Here is a 19,868-nt window from a genome sequence, read left to right on the forward strand (position 1 = left end):
TCTAGAGTGCAAAATCTTTGTTGCGTCCAGTGCAGTTCCAAATGGTTAAACTTAATTGGTTGATTCCTGGGGCTGGGTTTTCACGATGGAGGTGGGAACTGTGAGTTGGAACAAGTTCTGCATGCGATCCCACCTCTGTCTTGAGACTGTCCACAAATGGAAACTTCTGAAGGTACTAGGCCCTAAGAGGCCAAGAGGTGGGCCTGGCACCTTGAAGTGCTGTGGAGGCAGGCTGAGTCCAGAGCAGACAGGGTAAAAGCCCTGCTTCCATTCCCAAAAAGCATTTGCTTGGTGCTTTTGAGGCAATCAGTGGCTCACTTGTATATAAGTTTAGTCTTCTGACCACTTCAAACCTCCTCACCAAAACCCCTCATCTTATCCTCTCATTCTCCTTGCTCTCACGTACTTGTCACCCTCACTCTTTATCCACTTGATGTACAGAACTCAGAAACCCTATTATAATATTTGGAAGCCATTGAATAGCCCATAAAGCTCCCGAAGTAAACTAACAGATTCTTCATACCAACTGAGTCAAGCGCTTGTAAAATGATTGGGTGGTTGAATTGCAGTCAAGGAACCATAAAACTGCCTGAGTAAACAGACTTCAACAGCTATCTCAACAGATGTCTCGAGGAAATAGGAAGCAATAGAAAAAGATTATATATTTACATTTGGTTATCACAGTAGGCGACCCTTTTAATCATGTGGACTGTACTCTACCTTTTTATTTATTAGATGAACTCTTCTTTGACACATCTGAAGACATTTCTGCATTAACAATGTTATTGTTTTACTTGACAGCTTGCCTCTTGGTAGAAGTAACAATCTGGCAAACAAATTCTTTAAAAAGTAGTCACAACTTCTAATCACAGCACTGTCATAATTCACCTTACTGAGCACAGGTACAACTCATGCTACAGCATGTAATGATGAACTGTGAAGGAGTAAAAATCATTTCACTTACCTTTTAAACTCTTCCCACCTCTAATCCATGCTTCTTGCCCCCTATGCAGCTGGCATAAACTCAATTGCTGCTGATGTTCTGCCGTCACTGTGAAAAATTAAAGAACTTACCCCGGATGAGCACTCAATGAGCCCACAACGCTGTCAGTTGCATATTCCATAGGAGCGAATGGATTCTAAGACCCATTCCCTCATCCACCATTGTGGAAGTGGCTAAGCAAGGGGAATGGACGTGTGACCTGCTTAATGGCCATTACTTTTTCTTGGTCCCTGCATCTGTTTGAAGATCTGGTTCTGACCTTTCTGATGGTAGGAATCTGAGGAGGAGTGTCCACTTGGCATTTTGAGTCTGAAAATGCTTTTAAGTGCATTTGCTTCCAGTGCATGGACTCCATCACAGTTTAGGATGTAAATGCTCATGAATTAACCCCAGATCAGATGGTTTCATGGTGTTAAGAATCTTTGTGCATTACAACAAATAGTGTTGCTTGATTTTGACATTGTAAGAGAGTTGTACAATATTAAGGAGAAAAACATGAACTGTAGAAAACTAATCAAATAATCAAACAAACACAATTACTGATGGTCCATTTTGTATTTCAGTGAACAACATTCAATCATTTCCCCCACCATTTTTTACTTTATTGAAATGCAATATTGCAGACTTTGCTCTAGTTGGGCATGGATCATTGTATCAATAAAACACATTGTAATTTATTCAAAGTGAAATCCTTTAAAAATTTGAGTAAGAAAAATAGGACTGAAAAGAGCAATTATCATTAATATGTAATTCTGCCAATTAAAAATAACTCAAGGTGAAATCAGATTAAAGCAATGTTAAGATACAGAAATGATGCAACAATTGTTTGTTCCACATGTCTGAATACCTTCAAAACTTAATGATCTTAATCATTACCTTTGCAGACTGGTGGATCACTGCTCCATCCCTTGAAACTGCAGGTTAACTCCTCTGGTCCAAACAGGTGAAATCCATGATGGCAAATATATGAAACAGTGGATAGTCCAGAACTGGTGCATAGCACATACGTTCCATCTTCTATTGGTGGGGGAGGCCCACATGATCCAACTAAAAGCATAGTGATGGAGATATCAAATATAGCAAGAAAATTCATCTCATAATTCTTCTAACAAATTGTTCTAACATGATCCTCATTCGCCGTTTTTAATCTGGTCTTACTCTTAACGTGTTCAGTTTTGACCTTTGTGGCTGTAATATTTTCTTCACTCCTGCCTATGGTTTATAAAATCAATGAACTTTTCTTTTAATATCTTCTTGAAATTAGTATTTTTAATAACACAAATAAATGTATAGTTTACAAATTAGTAAACGTCTGTTGATCAGCTCATTTCTGGCATTCATGTTAAAAATCAGTGTATCAAATTAATGTTAAAACGTTACAATTTCCATAAGCATTATAATAACATGTACTGCACAGATGATAATGTCATCTCTCAATCTTTGACATTCTTATTTGTGTAAAACAGCACAGTGGTTAGCACTGCTGCCTCACAGCGCCAGGGGCCTGGGTTCGATTCCCGGCTTGAATTTCTGTCTGTGTGGTGTCTGCAGGTTCTCCCAATGTCTGTGTGGGTTTCCTCCGGGTTTCCCCCACAGTCTGAAAGACATGCTGGTTAGATGTATTGGCCATGCTAAATTCTCCCTCAGTGTACCCGAGCAGGCGTCGGAGTGTGGCGACTAAGGGATTTTCACAGTAACTTCATTGCAGTGTTAATATAAGCCTACTTGTGACACGAATAAAGAAACTTGAATTAAAACCAGGAAAGAGCTGTTAGTAAAAAAACTCATTGATGCCTCCCAGAGAAAGAGCAGACCCAAGGAGTAAGATCATCACGGGCACATTAAGGCTTGAATGATTATTTATATCCAATAATGTGGGCAAAAAATCCACCTGTCTTTTTCAGTGTACATATGGTAGATAAAGTCTTGATGATTAGAGTCTGATCTGCACATTTAAAGTGGACCTAACTACCTTGGTGCCCCTGCTACCACAATGTTAAATCTGTTAGAGCAGGATGAGAAAGAAAAGGCTAACTCCCCTGCTCCAGTCTCGTGACGGGAGCTAAAATAAATTGGCAATAATATTGAACAACTATGAGGCGGACAGTACCTCAGTGGAGAATTTTCCTAAGCAACACGGAGTAGAGGTCTACCCACGGAGGTTAAAGGCAATTGGGACACAAAAGAATGGTCGCTACAGCAGATTCTAGTCAAAGGAATATTACGCCTCTTTTTGAAACAGTGACCAGGAATCCTGAATGGTATCTTGTCTCTCTGGTATCTCGGTGCACGACATCATGGAGCGAGTGAAAAAGTTCTGTGAATGGAGAGAGAGGGCAGCCAGTGCCATAAGAAGAATTATGACAAAGATGGAAGTATGCTTGAGGTTCTGCAAAGGGATTTTAAGAAGTTTAACCGGAAGCTTGAAAAATAAGACCTCAAGAGTGTTGTAAACTTCTCTGGCTTTATAGTCATAGAATGCATTGTCAATACATGATCCCATTGTATGCTCAATTTTCCACCAACTGATCAGCTGGACTTTCTCTGCCTTTGCGACATTTATTACAGCATGGCAGGCAATCTTGGGGTCTGTAATAGCGAGATATAAGAGTCAATTACCTTGTTGTGGATTTTCATGCCATGCCTGAAGGTTCAATCCAGGAACTTGATCACAAGGTACAAAACTGTGCGGGAACTGCCCTAATCGGAAAGCATCTAAGGGCACCTCAGAGATTGCAGTGTTGTCACAAATGACACGGGACAACGAATGTCGGGAAAGTTCATGCTTCTGAGCTGATGTGAAGACACCAGGGTTTTCCCACCAAAACCTATGGAGCAGAGAGCAGGTTCCATTACATTATCGGCACAGTGCAGGAGTGAATACAAGTCCCTTTTTATTTCCCAGAATTTCAATTGACAACAGAAATCCCAAGCACCAAACTCAAACACCTGACTATCATCCGAATCCTGGGATTATTTTCAAACCACCTAGTCTCCTGTTACTTTCATAACTGCCAGACGAGAAAGTTATTAATTTCATGTTGCAACCTCATGACAGACGTTGAGTAGCACTTCTGGTTATGTGAGCGGCACTAACGGTTGTGGCCGTTTCGCAGGGAGGCTTATAATGATTTATAAAACAATCATTGAACATTGACGTGCACTGACACACAAGATTGAACTACTGGCAAAAGAATAGGAGAAGGGTGATGATCTCTGCAGGGAGCTGTCAGTAGAGGAAGAAAAGGTTACCAGATACCTAAACATATGGTGCACTGCATCATTTTGAGAAACTCCATTGTTACAAAGCCTCAATACTGAATGTTGCTGTAAGATCAGCAGAAACCAGATACATTAAAATGCAAGCAGAAGCAAATTGATTAGGGATACGTTCTTAAACAACACTTCAGTTGAGGAGAAATAAAATATCTATAAAAGTATAATCCTGAGCTGGAAGTTACACAAAGAATGATTAATACGTGGAATGTAGTTGCAGTTAAAATAGTGGAAGTGAAAACACTGGGATTACATGAAAAATAACTGTGTATAATACTCAGAGAACTTAAAGGTATTTCTTAATGACTCAATTAATGTGGGATGTATCTGTAATTATATTGCTTCTTGCGGCTAAGAAAAAGTAAGGATACAGTATAATATAATAAAATATATTACATACATATATATGATCTAAAGAATATATTTATACGATGCTTTTCATGCCTCACAGTGCTGCAAAGAACTTAACAGCCCCATGAATTGCTTTTCAAATGTAGTTACATTTTTCATGAGATTACACTTGCTCTGGCAACACACTAAAATTGTAAGGAATGAATCACAGGAAATAATAATAGATTTTTCTGTTGTCTGCAGCACATTTCCCAGATTTTATTTGATTACATATGCTGAATAGGTGATTGGAAAAGGCAGACCCAGTGATTGTCTGAAAATGATTTTTACGCTTCAGGACTATGAGAGTTGTGAGTTGGTTGTCTTGATGAAGCTTATTGCTTGGGCTCAGAGTAAGATCAACCAGTTTGGTGGCCAGTGCCAGCCTTTATGCAGGATCTGGGAAGGTTGGGAATGGAAGCTATTGGGTAGGGGGAGGGGGAGCGGGTTGTTTGTGGGACAATGGGGCTGACAAGGTGGGCAGAACTGTGGTGCAGCCAGAAGTACTTCATTGTCCACTGCCATCACATTCAGGTAAGTTTAAAAATGTTTCCTTAACTTTGGTGCAAAATTGTGCTCCCTCTCGTGGGGCGGCACGGTAGCACAGTGGTTAGCACTGCTGCTTCACAGCTCCGGGGACCTGGGTTCGATTCCCGGCTTGGGTCACTGTCTGTGTGGAGTTTGCACATTCTCCTCGTGTCTGCGTGGGTTTCCTCCGGGTGCTCCGGTTTCCTCCCACAGTCCAAAGATGTGTGGGTTAGGTTGATTGGCCATGCTTAAATTGCCCCTTAGTGTCCTGGGATGCGTAGGTTAGAGGGATTGGTGGGTAAAATATGTAGGGATATGGGGGTAGGGCCTGGGTGGGATTGTGGTCAGTGCAGACTCGATGGGCCGAATGGCCTCTTTCTGTACTGTAGGATTTCTATGATTTCTCTCCAGGTGTGAGCATAACTGGAGAAGACAAGCAGGCAATTGGGTCAAACTTAACCCCTACCTGCTGCCTAGACCTGTTTATGGTCCCATTGGCCAGGCCCAGGAGCAGACTAACAAGGAGGTCTTCCACCCTGCCCCGCCTCCACGCCAGGCAGTCAAAGATCAAAAGCATGAGGCTAAAGTGTAAGCAAAACTTGAGGAGCAGTCCCCTAAGATAGTGAAACAGGCACCACAGCCTTAAGTTTTTTTTAATACTATTTGACTATGAGTATACCACATGAACAAAATAAACTAATTAACTGATAAACCACTCCTTAAAGTGGCACTGCAAGAAAACCATTAAAAGAAAATTAGCAAATTAAAATAAAATGTGATTTTGGGTGGAGATAATGCATTGCAGTCCCTGCAGAAGGCCTCCAGCATACCAGTGGCCACTGTGTACTTCCTCTCTAATGCCGACATAACTGTGGAAGAGGGGGCAGGCAATTGTGTCGAGTGACCCTCTCAACTGTACACTACAAGCGTTTTTGTAGGGGCACAAGTAATTATCTGATGAGTGCCCCAGATCTTAAATTTTTTCTTTGCTCTCAAAAGGCAAACTTTAGAGTGCTTCATAGTTCTTCATTCCAATCTGCAGAACTGAAAAGATGAAGAGTGACTTGCAAATCAGGTGTAGAGTGAGTAACAACAGGCATCAGCAAACTGTAGATCATATATGTTTGAAGGTGTTTGCTTTGTATCACCCAGACAGGACAGTTGTAGTCATATCATCCGAAAGCAAACTCAGAGTTGTGATGAAGTTTCTTGAACATCCAAATCTTCAGAGCACAATCCACAAAGTCTTGTGATTTACCGAGTCAATTGTTTTGCTCAGGTGATGAGTGCATGAGGAGTTCTGGACATTGTTCTCAACATTATTGTTGGATTAGTTTGGCAAAAAACCATGGGTGGAACGTTCGCATGATTTGTCAGTGTTAGGCACAGACTGGAAATCGGCATGTATCTCTCCAAATGCACAGCTGAGTTTTCAGACCAGATCTTCAGCCACTCTGACAAAAAAATCTGGGGGTGCAATTAATACCTTCAGGTTGACAGGACAGGGCCTAGAGCTGGCAAGGCTGGCTCCACAGAGATCCGGGTTCCATCATTAAACGGTACTTCGATTAGCTAGCCTCTCCCATCTCGCCAGAGTATTTCATTCCAGCGGGGTTTACAGTAGGTCCCCACTTTCGGGGAACTAGCGGGACAACTCTGCTGGAGCAGAGGGGGGGAAATCGGGACCTCCAGGTGGTCGAGCGGTGAGAGGTGGTGCCCTGGGCATGAGCACCCTGGCAGTGCCAGCTTGTGCCCTCTGGCACTGCCCATTGGGGATGGGGCAGTGCCAAGTGGATGGGGCCTACAGGGGGGCAATCAGTGGGGGTGGGGGGTCCTGCTGCCCCTCTGCATGGGGATTGGTGGGGACAGGAGGGTGGCCAGTGATTGGGGCTGGCTGGGGGCTGGTCACCTGGGGAGGGAGTCTGCCATGGGGTGGGGAGGGGACTGGAGATCAGGGCGGTCTAGGACAGGGGCGCGGGAATGGTCGAGCAGGCTGTGATTGGACCATGGTGGGGTTGGGGGGCAGCACAGCGGGTGTCCCGGGCTGGCCAGTGATCGAGCTGGCCAGCAAGCAGGAGGCTAACAGTTCGGAGCCACTGCGTATGTGCAGTGTTCCACTGATTTCAGCCTTCCGGGTGGGAATAGGCCCCACTGCTTGAAATCTAATGAGATTCATGCTGGTCGCCTCTGCATTGCAAAGTGTGGGGGAGATTCTAGTCTGAACTCCCACTGAAAAAAACAGTGTGACTTACTCCAGTTTTCCCGCAAGTTCGACACTTTTTGGGAGAATTCCGCCCATACTATCCCATGTCCCTGTCTTTCCTGTCCTTGTGTCTTTTAAGTTAAAAAGGTATGATTTCAATCTTTCCATTTCTTTATTGCTTTCTAGCTTTGCTCACTCTTTCAATCTTACATAACTATCTTTATGCTTTGATCTTTAACTCAGGTCTTCTTTGTAGCTCCCCTCTGATTACCACACTGGTAAATGAGCTGTGGCTCTACTATTTTCAATTCTCACTAAATCCCCTGTTTTCCACATCCCACATGAAAGGCAAAATGTAAAGGTAAACTATTGTTATTGAAAGTGTTGGTGGAATATTGGCTGCATTACAAACAATGTCTACAGTCATACTTAAAAAAATGCTCCATTGTCTGTGAAGTGCTTCGAGACGTCCTGAGGTAAAAAATGCTGGCCTGAATCATCAGGATTGTGAGTGTTTGGTGTCCATCATCTAGAGAGGCATCAGGCAAGACATCCCCGCCGACTCCAGGCAGGCCTGCTGCCATTTCGCGCTCAATTGAGTATTGATTGGCAGTAGCCAAGTCCTTTGTATGCACTTGGACGAAGCTCCACCTTGGAGAGATGTCGGCTGATCAGATTGTTCGAAAGCTCTCCAGCCTACACAGTTGCGGCACTGCAGTGGCCAGAAAAGAGCCTGAGGCTAAATCCTGGGAGCTCTGGAAAGTACCAGGGGTCCCTGAGAGGGGGGGGGGGGGGCAGTCGGGAGTGCCCTGGGGGGGGGGGGGGGGTGTGCAAGGACGCAATCTCACTGTAGATCAGTTAGGGGGAATGGCGGGGGCGGAGGGTGGCAATGGCAGGGGAAGGGGGGGTAGTGGCGGGGACGAGGGAGGCCGGAGATGGAGGGCCGGAGCACTCCGATCCCCAAGGGGAGGGAACCTCCAGTCAGAAGGAACCTTCCAGGGAACCATAAGACTCTGACCACTATACTTGCGGGTTCTTTCCTTTCTTTCAGGCACTGGCTGACTTGCTGCACACATTGAGCATTTATTATTTTCCCTAAGTCATATCAGTTATACTCTTCACAATTTACAATTTGTATTTTCAATTTAATTTCATCTCCTTGCTCTGCATGTGTTGCAATAAACGGTGTCTTTGTTAACTACTAACATATCCCCGCCCACTAGAAAAAAATAGCATTCCTTTGACCTTCAGGGCTGATTTTTACTGATGTAGGTTATTGTTCTTAGCATAGCACTTTCACAGCACTTGAAATATTTTGCTTTGGGCTGGTAACTATGGCAACAGCGTGTAAATGGGGTCACTCAAAACTATTTTCGGAGAACACTGATCAAACTGGAACGTTTGAAAGTCTCTATGTAGTCAGTGACATGGGACATCTGAAGGTCAATTGTCCCTTCAGTTATAATAGGTTGCATTCGTTTTGTCTTAGTTTTAGTTTAACTGATTCAAACATTTGACATTATTACCATGAAATAAATCTATTAGCAAGGCTGCATATCACTAATACTAGGTTGGAGATTCGATAGTAATGCAGCCCAACTAAAATAATGCCTGTATTATGCACTTTCTTATAGAGTTCTTCTATGGTTTCTGACATTAAAGGTACTACCATGAAGATCTCAAGATTATATATTGACCTCAAAACCAGAAATGACCCCGTTCCTCTTTCACATATAACTTATGACCAGCTCCAAAAAAGGAATCCAATCCTCTTTTTCATTTTTGTTACTCAGCTTTGTTTTTCCGTATGTACATGTGAGTACCGCATGATCTAATATTTCTGGTCAGACAAAATGATTTGTAATCTGTGGAACTTTTTCTCAACAATCTTAAAAACGGCTAGTTTTACTGCAGTCCAATTTTTAATCTCTTCCCCTGAAATTGCAGGCACTACAACCCATCACTGTCAGGTAAGTGAGCAATCACCAATGTTTGTGCCAAAGAAAAGTTCCAAAAATAATGTTAAACTTACATCCTTTGAAAGTAACGCAAATAATTACTGGGAAAAGTAATGTGGTTTTCAGTGTTCTCTGCTTTTGTTTAGTGCTATTTGTTCTGCTCCATAGTGCTTGATTAATCTGTGTTAAGATGGTTAATAATATTAGACCAGACATTTACCAGAATAGTTTGAGCTAACAGCCTGTGTATGCGAGTGGATTGGGAAGGAACAACGTAATATAAAACTTACCTATCGCCTTCTCTTAAAGCTTTCATTTGTTTTCCAATTAAACAGGCAAATAATGGGCCAATTCTGGCTCCAGGGAGAAAATCTTCTGCCAAACCACCAAGCCAGATGTCAATGTTGTTTGGATGCCCATAGAGATCCATTATCTTTTCGACTAAGTCTAAATCAGATATTGCTTTCCTTAAATTGGCTTTAGTTTCTAATCTTTCCAGTTCACAGAATTCCCTCCAGTCATTGTATCCTAGAAGTAAAGTCATGCATTCTCTGTTAGTTTAGGAAGTCAACAATAAACTCTAGTCCTGAAATTATCCTGTAATGGCTTAATGTGTCTATCTGTGATTCCTTGATGCATTATTTTAACAGGTGCATTAACATTATGAACAAGTCATTGCATTCACTAAGTAGCAGAGAGAGGAATTTCAAAGATAGTGATGGTACATCACAATGTAATTCCAATGCCTCTGCATTGATCGTTAGTTCATTAATGCCATTCAATTTCAACTAAATATGCAGCCATGTATATGATGGATATAAGCACCATCTCATCCAAGGCATTTAAATGGGTCCCCTTTCAAAACTACTTTCAACAAAGTTAAATGTCATCTGTTGAAAGAATCACTCATATCATGGGCACTAAAGAGGTAGAGACCAGAAAGCCGTGGTGACAAGTTGTTTTACAGACTGCAGGGGAATGTGCAATGGTGCCCCTTCCCACCCCCCACAGGCTTTGGTTTTACAACCACTGGCTCTTTTTTGATACATTAGTAACCTTGGCTTGGGTATAGGGGCGTAAGCTCAAAGTTTGCAGATGACACAAAAGTCAGAAATATGGGAGGCAGTAAGAAGGGTAATAACAGATTTCAGGAAGATCTAGATCTAGACAGACTGGTAAAATGGGCAGGCACATGGCAGATGCAAATTTAATGCAGAAAAGTATAAAGTGATATGTTTTGGCAGAAAGAGTGAGGAAAGGCAGTATGTAGTAAATAGTGTAATTTTACAGAGGCTCCAGGAACATAGAGATATTGGAGTGGATTACATAAATCTTTGAAGGTGATAAGTTAAGAAGGTTCTCATAAAAGAATATGGTGTCCTTAGCTTTATTAATAGAACAATAGACTACAAAATATATGAAGTTATAATAAGTCCTGATAATTGCTAGTTAGTGCCTCAAAGGTGTACCGCATTCAATTCTGGGAATCCAATTCACTTTAGGAAGATCTCAAAGAGAATACAGAGGAAAATTATTGGAATGATATTGGGGTTGTTCTACTTCTGTTATGTGGAGACTTTAGACAATCAATGGTTGTGTTGCTATAGAGGGAGTGCAATGAAGGTTTACCACACTGACTTCTGGGATGGCAGGTCTGTCATATGAGGAGAGACTAAGTTGGTTAGGATTCTATTCATTGGAGTTCAGAAGAGTGAGAGGGGATCTCATTGAAATTTATAAAATTCTAACAGGATTAGACAGGGTAGATTCAGAAAGAATGCTCCTGATGGCGGTGGGGGAGTCCAGAACTAGGGGTCACAGTTTGAGGATAAGGGGTAAACCTTTTAGAACTGAGGTGAGGAGAAATATTTTCACCCTGAGAGTGGTGAGTGTGTGGAATTCACTATCACAAAATGTAGTTGAGGCCAAAATGTCTGATTTCAAGAAGCAATTAGATATAGCTCTAAGGGCTAAAGAGGTCAAAGGATATGGGGGGAAGGGGGGATCTGGATATTGATTATGATGATCAGTCATGATCAAAATGAATCGTGGAGCAGGCTCGAAGGGCCAAATGGCCTACTCCTGCTTCTAGTTTCTATATTTCTATGCTTAGAACAGAGAAGGAAGTGTGCATATCATTGCAGTGATGCCTTCACCTAACTTAGTCCCACACTCTGGAGTTTCCATTTTAGACTCTCCTCCTTTCTTCCACTTTAAAAGACACTAATTAAACAATAATACTTTGACCAAACTTCGAGTCAACTCTAAAATCCCTGGTGATTTGATAGAGGTGTTTGAAATCATGAAGAGTATCGATAAAGTAAATGAGGAGAAGCTGTTTCCAGTGGCAGAGGGCTGTTAAGCAAGGGACACAAATCTAATCTAATTTACAAAAGGACTGGAGGCAAGATTGAAGAAATTGTTAAATGGAGCGAATTATTAAGAGCTGGAAAGCTCTGCCTGAAAGGGTTAATGTGGAAGCAGATTCAATAATTACTTTCATAAAGGCAATTGGATAAATATTTAAAGGGGACACATGACATGACAATGGGGAAAGGGCAGGAAAATTGGAATAATTGAATCTCTCTTTCAAAGAGTCAGCATGGGTTGAATGACAACTTCCTGTATCGTTTAATGATTCCGTGGTTAACATCTCATAAAAATACAGGATCCCTACAGTGCAGAACGAGACCATTCAACCCATTGAGTCAGCACTGACTCTCCGACAGAGCATCTTATCCAGACCCTATTCCCATAACCCCTTGTATTTAACCCGCTAATTCCCCTAACCTACACATCTTGGGACATTAAGGGGTGATTTAGCACAGCCAATCCACCTAACCTGCGCATCATTGGGGAGGAAACCACAGCACCCAGAGAAAACACACGCAGGCACAGGGGGAATGTGCAAACTCCACACAGGCAGTGACCCAAGGCCGGAATTGAACCCGGGTCCCTGGTGCTGTGAGGCAGCAGTGCCACAGTGCCAAATGCTCCTGCCTCTTTCACGATTGAGTTCCAATCAGCACTATCCAGGTCTATTTGAAAATCAGAATGGACAGGAGCTTGGCAGAAGTTGGCATTTTAAACAAACACTTTATTTTGGTGTTGTGACCACCCAATTTTAAGTGCAAATAGCGGCAATGACACAAAAACCAATACAAGCTAATTTTCCATCTGGGGTATTTTGGTATAAATAATTAATGCACTCCCCCCCACCCCGCTGTGTGATTTTTTTTTTTGCTGGAGGCCAGAATCCATTTAACATAAACAGATGAACGGTTGAAATGAAATAAGGCGCACTGAATAATTTAGTACATGCCTGCAGAACACTTGTACCACAATAGTGCCAGTTGAAAAATAAGTCCCGTTACATTTTAGGTTACTAATTGGCTATTAATTAGTTGCTGAGTGGACTTAAAACATAGACAGAAATGTTAACCATTGAGAAAGAAGATTTCATGGTTGCACCATTTCATTTGCACCAAATCATTTGCACCATATCATTTGTCCTGAAAAGAGAAGTTGTTACTTTAAAGGAGTTCCCTTGAAGACCTCACCGGCTCTGATGTTTCGGACAGTGTGTGGCAGGCAGAATATAGAAACATAGAAACATAGAAAAACTACAGCACAATACAGGCCCTTCAGCCCACAAAGTTGTGTCGAACATGTCCCTACCTTAGCGATTACTAGGCTTACCTTTAACCCTCTATCTTACTAAGTTCCATGTACTTATCTAAAAGTCTCTTAAAAGACACTATCGAATCTGCCTCCAACACCGTTGCTGGCAGCCCATTTTACCCTCTGAGTGAAAAACTTACCCCTGACATCTCCTCTGTACCTACTCCCCAGCACCTTAAACCTGTGTCCTCTTGTGGCAACCATTTCAGCCCTAGGAAAAAGCCTCTGACTGTCCACTCGATCAATATCTCTCAACATCTTATACACCTCTATCAGGTCACCCCTCATTCTCCGTCTCTCCAAGGAGAAAAGGCCGAGCTCACTCAACCTATCCTCATAAGGCATGCTCCTCAACCAAGCCAACATCCTTGTAAATCTCCTCTGCACCCTTTCTATGGCTTCCACATCCTTCCTGTAATGAGGTGACCAGAACTGAGCGCAGTACTCCAAGTGGGGTCTGACCAGGGTCTTATATAGCTGCAACATTATCTCACGACTCCTAAACTCAATTCCTCAATTGATGAAGGCCAGTACACCATACGCCTTCTTAACCACAGCTTCAATCTGCACAGCTGCTTTGAGCATCCTATGAACTCGGACCCCAAGATCCTTCTGATCTTTCACACTGCCAAGAGTCCTACCATTAATATTATATTCCGTCATCCTATTTGACCTGCCAAAATGAACCACCTCACACTTAACTGGGTTGAACTCCATCTGCCACTTCTCCGCCCAGTCTTGTATCCTTTCAATGTCTCGCTGCAACTTCTGACATTCCTCCACACTATCCACAACACCTCCAACCTTTGTGTCATCAGCAAACTTACCAACCCATCCCTCCACTTCCTCATCCAGGTCATTTATAAAAATCACAAAGAGTAAGGGTCCCAGAACAGATCCCTGGGGCACTCCACTGGTGACCGATCTCCATGCAGAATATGACCCATCTATAACCACTCTTTGCCTTCTGTGGGCAAGCCAGTTCTGGATCCACAAAGCAATGTCCCCTTGGATCCCATGCCCCCTCACTTTCTCAATAAGCCTTGCATGGGGCACCTTATCAAATGCCTTGCTGAAGTCCATATATACTACATCTACTGCCCTTCCTTCATCAATGTGTTTAGTCACATCCTCAAAAAATTCAATCAGGCTCGTGAGGCATGATCTGCCTTTTACAAAGCCATGCTGACTATTCTTAATCATATTGTACCTCTCCAAATGTTCATAAATCCTGCCTCTCAGGATCTTCTCCATCAACTTACCAACCACTGAACTTAGACTCACTGGTCTATAATTTCCAGGGCTATTTCTACTCCCTTTCTTGAATAAAGGAACAACATCCGCAATCCTCCGGATCCTCTCCTGTCTCTATTGATGATGCAAAGATCATCGCTTTAATTAAAGATCATTTCTTTAATCCTGCCTGCCAAGGCCTTCTCATGACCCCTCCTGGCTCTCCTAATTTCCTTCTTAAGATCCTTCCTATTAGCCGTATACTCTTCTAGATCTCTAACATTACCTAGCTCTCTGAACCTCTTGTAAGCTTTTCTTTTCTTGACTAGATTCATTACAGCCTTTGTATACCACGGTTTCTGTAACCTATCATAACTTCCCTGTCTCATTGGAATGTTGCTATGCAGAACTCCAGACAAATATTCCCTGAAAATTTGCCACATTTCTTCCGTACATTTCCCTGAGGAAACCTCTTTCCAATTTAAGCCTCCAATTTCCTGCCTGATAGCCTGAAATATGCAGCCTGAAATGTCAAGGCTTACCATTCCTTTTCAGGAACGCTTTTAAGTTAATGATTGCTCTTTTTGGTGTAACCATAAAATCGTTTTACTCAATGTTACCTTGAAAATCTTCAAACAGTTTTTAATATTAATCAAATTTGCAAGGTGCAACCGCACAGGGGTTTCAGTTACCAGGAAGTCCGTGGTCACGTCCTCGTTGCAGATTGAGCGATGCCAGATCCAATGCCACAGCACTTGTCAGAGTAAATAGTTTCTCTGTCAGCTCTTCAATCATCATTTGATCCGATGTCTGCAGTTTTGCTGGCTTTGCCAGCAGACCCCTGAACAAGGGATTGAGACCACCTACCAATCACAACAGAAATACTGATTTAATTAGTAGCCTGTTGTGAGCATGATGTGACATTGGTTTAACCTTCATAACAACTAAGATATTCACCTTCTTTAATGATTCTCCAAGGCTGGAAAAAGGTGTTATGCAGATTTATGCTCAGGTACTTGGGATGCTCCTTATAATTTTCATCAAATCTTTGTATCTTAGGACTGATAGTGGCATGACCAAAACGGAAAGCTGCAGTTGCAAACACATTGGATAACGTGGGATTCAGTGCTTCATTGTATCCATTATATTTTCCAAGCAACTGATCAAAAGCTTGATAGCCGAGGATTTTTGGAATGTAGTCTCTCATTGTAAGGATCTGCAGCAAATACAGTAAAACCCTCCTGTGAATAATGGTTGGAGGAATGGTAGAACTAGATAGAGCCATGCACATCGTTTTTGAATCAGAAAAGATAAGAGCATTATGCCAGGAAGGACCTTTTATTATTAGACACGTAATTGCAAATATTGGACTTGTCAATAGCTAGAGAGCTTTCAAATACTGCACAGTAGCAAGTAATGACAGGGCCTTTGAAGCTTCATTGAAATATTATCAATAACAGTAAATAGTCAGAAAGCCATCACTGGCTCTTTGCCATGTTAGGTCCATATAGCTAATGATACAAATCTGCAGTGTTTCTGTCTTTGTTCATTTCTCTCATTGTTGAGTGTGAGCCCTCACTGTGCATAAATTGGCTGCAGTGTTCCCCTTTCACAACACTTTTACTGCATTAGCTGTGAGTGCTTTGAGTCTTCTCAAGATCAGTAAAGGCTTTCATACACGCAAATTCTTTAGTGCTTTCTTCCTGGCTTAGGTGTTAGATCACCAGCAACCCGATTATTTCAATGGCGGAGGTTGGCTGGAGATAAACTTGAAGTCAACAGTGTTGCTGTGTTGGGCCTGAGTTTGCAGAGGCAGTTTTCCTCTATTACTGTGAGGTACGGGTTCCAAATCTGTGGATATGTTTGCTGGGATAATAAGAGAAATGAGCAGTTGCCTTAAAATTGCTGCTTTGATGTCTTATGCCCTATTGCATGTGACCTGTGGCAGGGATGTGCTAAAAAAGCAATTGATGTATATTTTAATGAAATGATTGAAAAAAAGCAGCATAGATTTAGGTGGTCCCTTCCTGACAGGTAGCCCTTTAATAGCTCTAAACCTGTATAAGTTAGTGTTAGGTGAGAGCAAGGTGGCAGCATCAATCCCTCAGCTGAATAATGTTTTTGTGATGGGCAAATTTTTCATACGTTCTGAGTGAATGTTACATTTTTTTATATTTTACGATATTTCTCTGTATTCAACATCACTCCTATGGGAATTTTTGTGTGCTTTTTGCTCAGTATTCCAAATGATACTATTTACTGCTGTTATTCATAGACCAATATGAATTTTGACAACTCAATTTGCTGAATAAAAGTGATTCTGAAGTCATATTCAACTCAAAACATTAACACTGTTTCTCTCTCTACTGATGCTGCCAGATCTGCTGGATAAATTCAGCACTTTCTGTTTTTATTTCAATTTGCTTGAAAGAAAGTCTCTAAAGAATGATAAACCTCTAACTAGAATTAGAATTAGGCAGTGGCACAGTGGCTAGTACTGCTGCTTCACAGTACCAAGTACCCAGGCTTGATTCCCAGCTTGGGTCACTGTCTGTGTGGAGTCTGCATGTTCTCCCCGTGTCTGCGTGGGTTTCCTCCGGGTGCTCCGGTTTCCTTCCACAGTCTGAAAGACGTGCTGGTGAGATGCAATGGCTATGCTAAATTCTCCTGAACAGGCACTGGAGTGTGGCAACTAGGGGATTTTCACAGTAACTTTGTTGCAGTGTTAATGTAAGCCTACTTGTGGCACGAATAAATAAACTTTAAATCTTAGGATTCTTGGATTGCCAGCCTTACTTCAAGACATTTCTGAGATGTCATCAGGCCCCCTGTGTGGAGTTTTCAAATGTCAGTGGTAAATATGGGATTTTTTTGTGTTTCTTGCTTGGTATTCCAAATGTTCCTATTTACTATTCACTTCATATACTAATATGAATTTGGACAACTCAATTAAACAGGAGCCAGGGTTGTGCAAGCATATGTAATTGCATTTGACCAGTATGAGGATTGAACCCACAACCGTGGCATTATTAGCACAATTCTATTACTATCTGAGCTAGTGAACCTCACACCTGTAGGCCTAGAATCTTTATAAAATCTAGATAGATGCAATACGACCTAAGTGTTGATAGGGACCACTGTCATTCTACTCTAGCTTAAAGTATAATCACACACTGCCACATGATCTCCTTGTCTTTGGAAGAATATACCTTTGATCAGGTCGCAGCTGAGATATGAACCAACACATTAAATTAAACGAGAAAATGCACAGTATGCAGTAAATTTATAAATTACCTTTTTATATCACGTCAAAATGTCTAAAAGAACTAAGCTACTTTTGCACTGTCAGCGTTGAACTGAATCTATATGAACAATATTTTCTGTATCATTTGCTTGACATACACTATCACAAAGTCACTGAATTACATCATAGCAAATTAACAAGTTAATTTGTTAAAATATTCCTGTGCTAGACTATGTCCCACTTGCTCATCATTCCCCTCACAGTTGACCTAAACTGGTTTCCTGTCCCGCAATGTTTCCAAATCTCTCCACGACCTTGCACTTCCCAACCTGTACAAAATCTATGGAATGCTGTCCGTCAACCCTCCAACTCTCGATTTCTCTATTCCTATTTAAAAACCATTTTAACTTGGGCTTTAGCTGTCATTGCAAATTTATATCCAATGGCACAGCACCAGTTCATATTATTCCTCTCTCAAATGTCTAGAAACATTTAGTACATTAAAGACATGTACAAATGCATTTCATTGTTAAGAAACCGACAGCGTTTTGAACACTTTCAGCCCTGTTACTTTTGCATTTCTGCCCTCTTTAGTCAGGTTGAAAGTTACTGCTTTGAATTAATTTTTCTTCATTTTTAATCTCATGGGATAGATTTTCAGCTGATCTCTCATGTGTAGAAAATTGAAAGAAAGAGTGAAAACTTGCCAAAAAATGGCAGTGTGTTGGTTCCAGTGTGAAAAATGTAGGCCGGGATTCTCCCCCCAAAAATTCTAAAGTCCTCAATTTGCGTGAAAACAGGAGTAACCCCCACCGATTTTTTGAGCGTAATTTTCAGATTGAATCTCCCACACTCTGAGCACTACAGAGTGCCCTGGTAAGATTCCCTCTGAAAATCAGGGCAAGGACTATTCCCACTGGAGAGGCTGCAACACAGCGTTGAGCAAGCCACTGCGCATGCGCCAATCTGTAAGTGCCGAGATTGGCGCGTGCACAGTGGCCCCGCATCATCGGCCTCCCAATCACTGGCCAGCCCTGCAAACCCCATTGCTGGCCTCCGAACCCCCCCTGACCCCCACCCAATTTCTAGCCTCCTGGACGTGTCCGGACCAGCCCTGATGTCCCACCTGTCCTGGCGCCAGTCCCAATTTCCCCGACCCCTGGCCAGACCTGATATCCCTGACCCCCCGCTCCCCATCGGCATTCCTGACCTCTCCCCACCACTGCCGGTGCCCCCCTCCCCCTCCCCCTCCACCGCTGCTGGCAACCCCAACCCTGCAGCCCCAACCCCCCGACAGCCCAGGCAACCCCACCCCCCCTCCTGCCAGCCCAATGGCCAGCCCAATCACCATCCTCCTTTCCTCTGCCCACAATCCTAGTGCAGAGTGGCAGCGGGTCACCCCCTCCTCCACTGAATGCCCCTCAATAGACCATGCCCCGTCGGCACTGCCCAATGCCCGGTGGGCATTGCCAGTTTGCCCCTTGGGCAGTACCAGGGGGCCTAAGGGGCACTCCCGATGGCCTCTCTTCACTCCAGCGGGGTTGGGCCGTCTGATCCCCATTACTGGGGAGCTGTTGTAAACCCCGCTGGAGTGAAACACTCCCAGCGGAGTGGGGGGAGAGGCTACCGTGCTCGGAGATTTCAGTCCCAGGCCTGCTAATCATATGGAAATCCCAATTCCCGATTTTGTTAATGTGGTGAACCATCGTTGGTTCCCACTGGATAGTACTGAGCCAGGGTCTGGCCAGTACTACAAGGATGTAGATATGTTACTGTTGGGTTGTGCTACTTGTTGCTGTTGGGGTTAGGGTGGGGTTGTTATACCTTTGTACTGTAGTGTTGTGGTACATCCCAGTCGGGCTCCGCCTCCTGGGAGAGGTATAAAAGTCCCTGCTCTGGCCGGGACCCCTTCAGTCTGGGATAGTGTATATAATTACTGACTGCTTCATTACAGTAAATAAAAGCCTTTTATTTACCGAGCATCTGGCCTCGTGTTTGAGAAGCGCATCAATTTTATTTACTGTTGTTAAACTCTCGTCGAAGAAAAAAAAAGAGAGTATGGAGCAGATCCTGAAGCCGGAACGCCTTACACTAGATCCACTTGCGGTGGGCGCTTCTAACACCTTCGACCACTGGCTGAAGTGCTTCGAAGACTACCTGGCAGCCTCCGCAGCGGTCACCACAGATGATGACAGACTCCGGGTCCTCCATGCGAGGGTAAGCGACACTGTCTACCTCGCGATCCGTGCGGCCACCGATTATACTAAGGCCCTCGAGCTTCTGAAGAAGCGTTATATCAAACCACCCAATGAAATACACGCTCGTTACCTCCTAGCCACTCGACGACGGCAG

General features: G+C 42.9%; 1 protein-coding gene across 1 annotated transcript in view; it reads right to left on the reverse strand.

Annotated features, from left to right (window-relative positions):
• The window catches only part of tpo (thyroid peroxidase), a 96,416-nt gene that overhangs the window by 21,459 nt on the left and 55,089 nt on the right, over positions 1 to 19,868 (reverse strand). Inside the window, exons 8-12 of the mRNA XM_078213507.1 lie at positions 15,230 to 15,488; positions 14,965 to 15,135; positions 9,649 to 9,886; positions 3,623 to 3,831; positions 1,880 to 2,050 (exon numbers count right to left, since the gene is read on the reverse strand). Coding sequence (XP_078069633.1) covers positions 1,880 to 2,050; positions 3,623 to 3,831; positions 9,649 to 9,886; positions 14,965 to 15,135; positions 15,230 to 15,488 — 1,048 coding nt within the window. The remainder of the gene's footprint in view (positions 1 to 1,879; positions 2,051 to 3,622; positions 3,832 to 9,648; positions 9,887 to 14,964; positions 15,136 to 15,229; positions 15,489 to 19,868) is intronic.

This window comes from Mustelus asterias, chromosome 5, assembly GCF_964213995.1.
Source record: "Mustelus asterias chromosome 5, sMusAst1.hap1.1, whole genome shotgun sequence".
In the NCBI taxonomy this organism is placed as follows: Eukaryota; Metazoa; Chordata; class Chondrichthyes; order Carcharhiniformes; family Triakidae; genus Mustelus; species Mustelus asterias.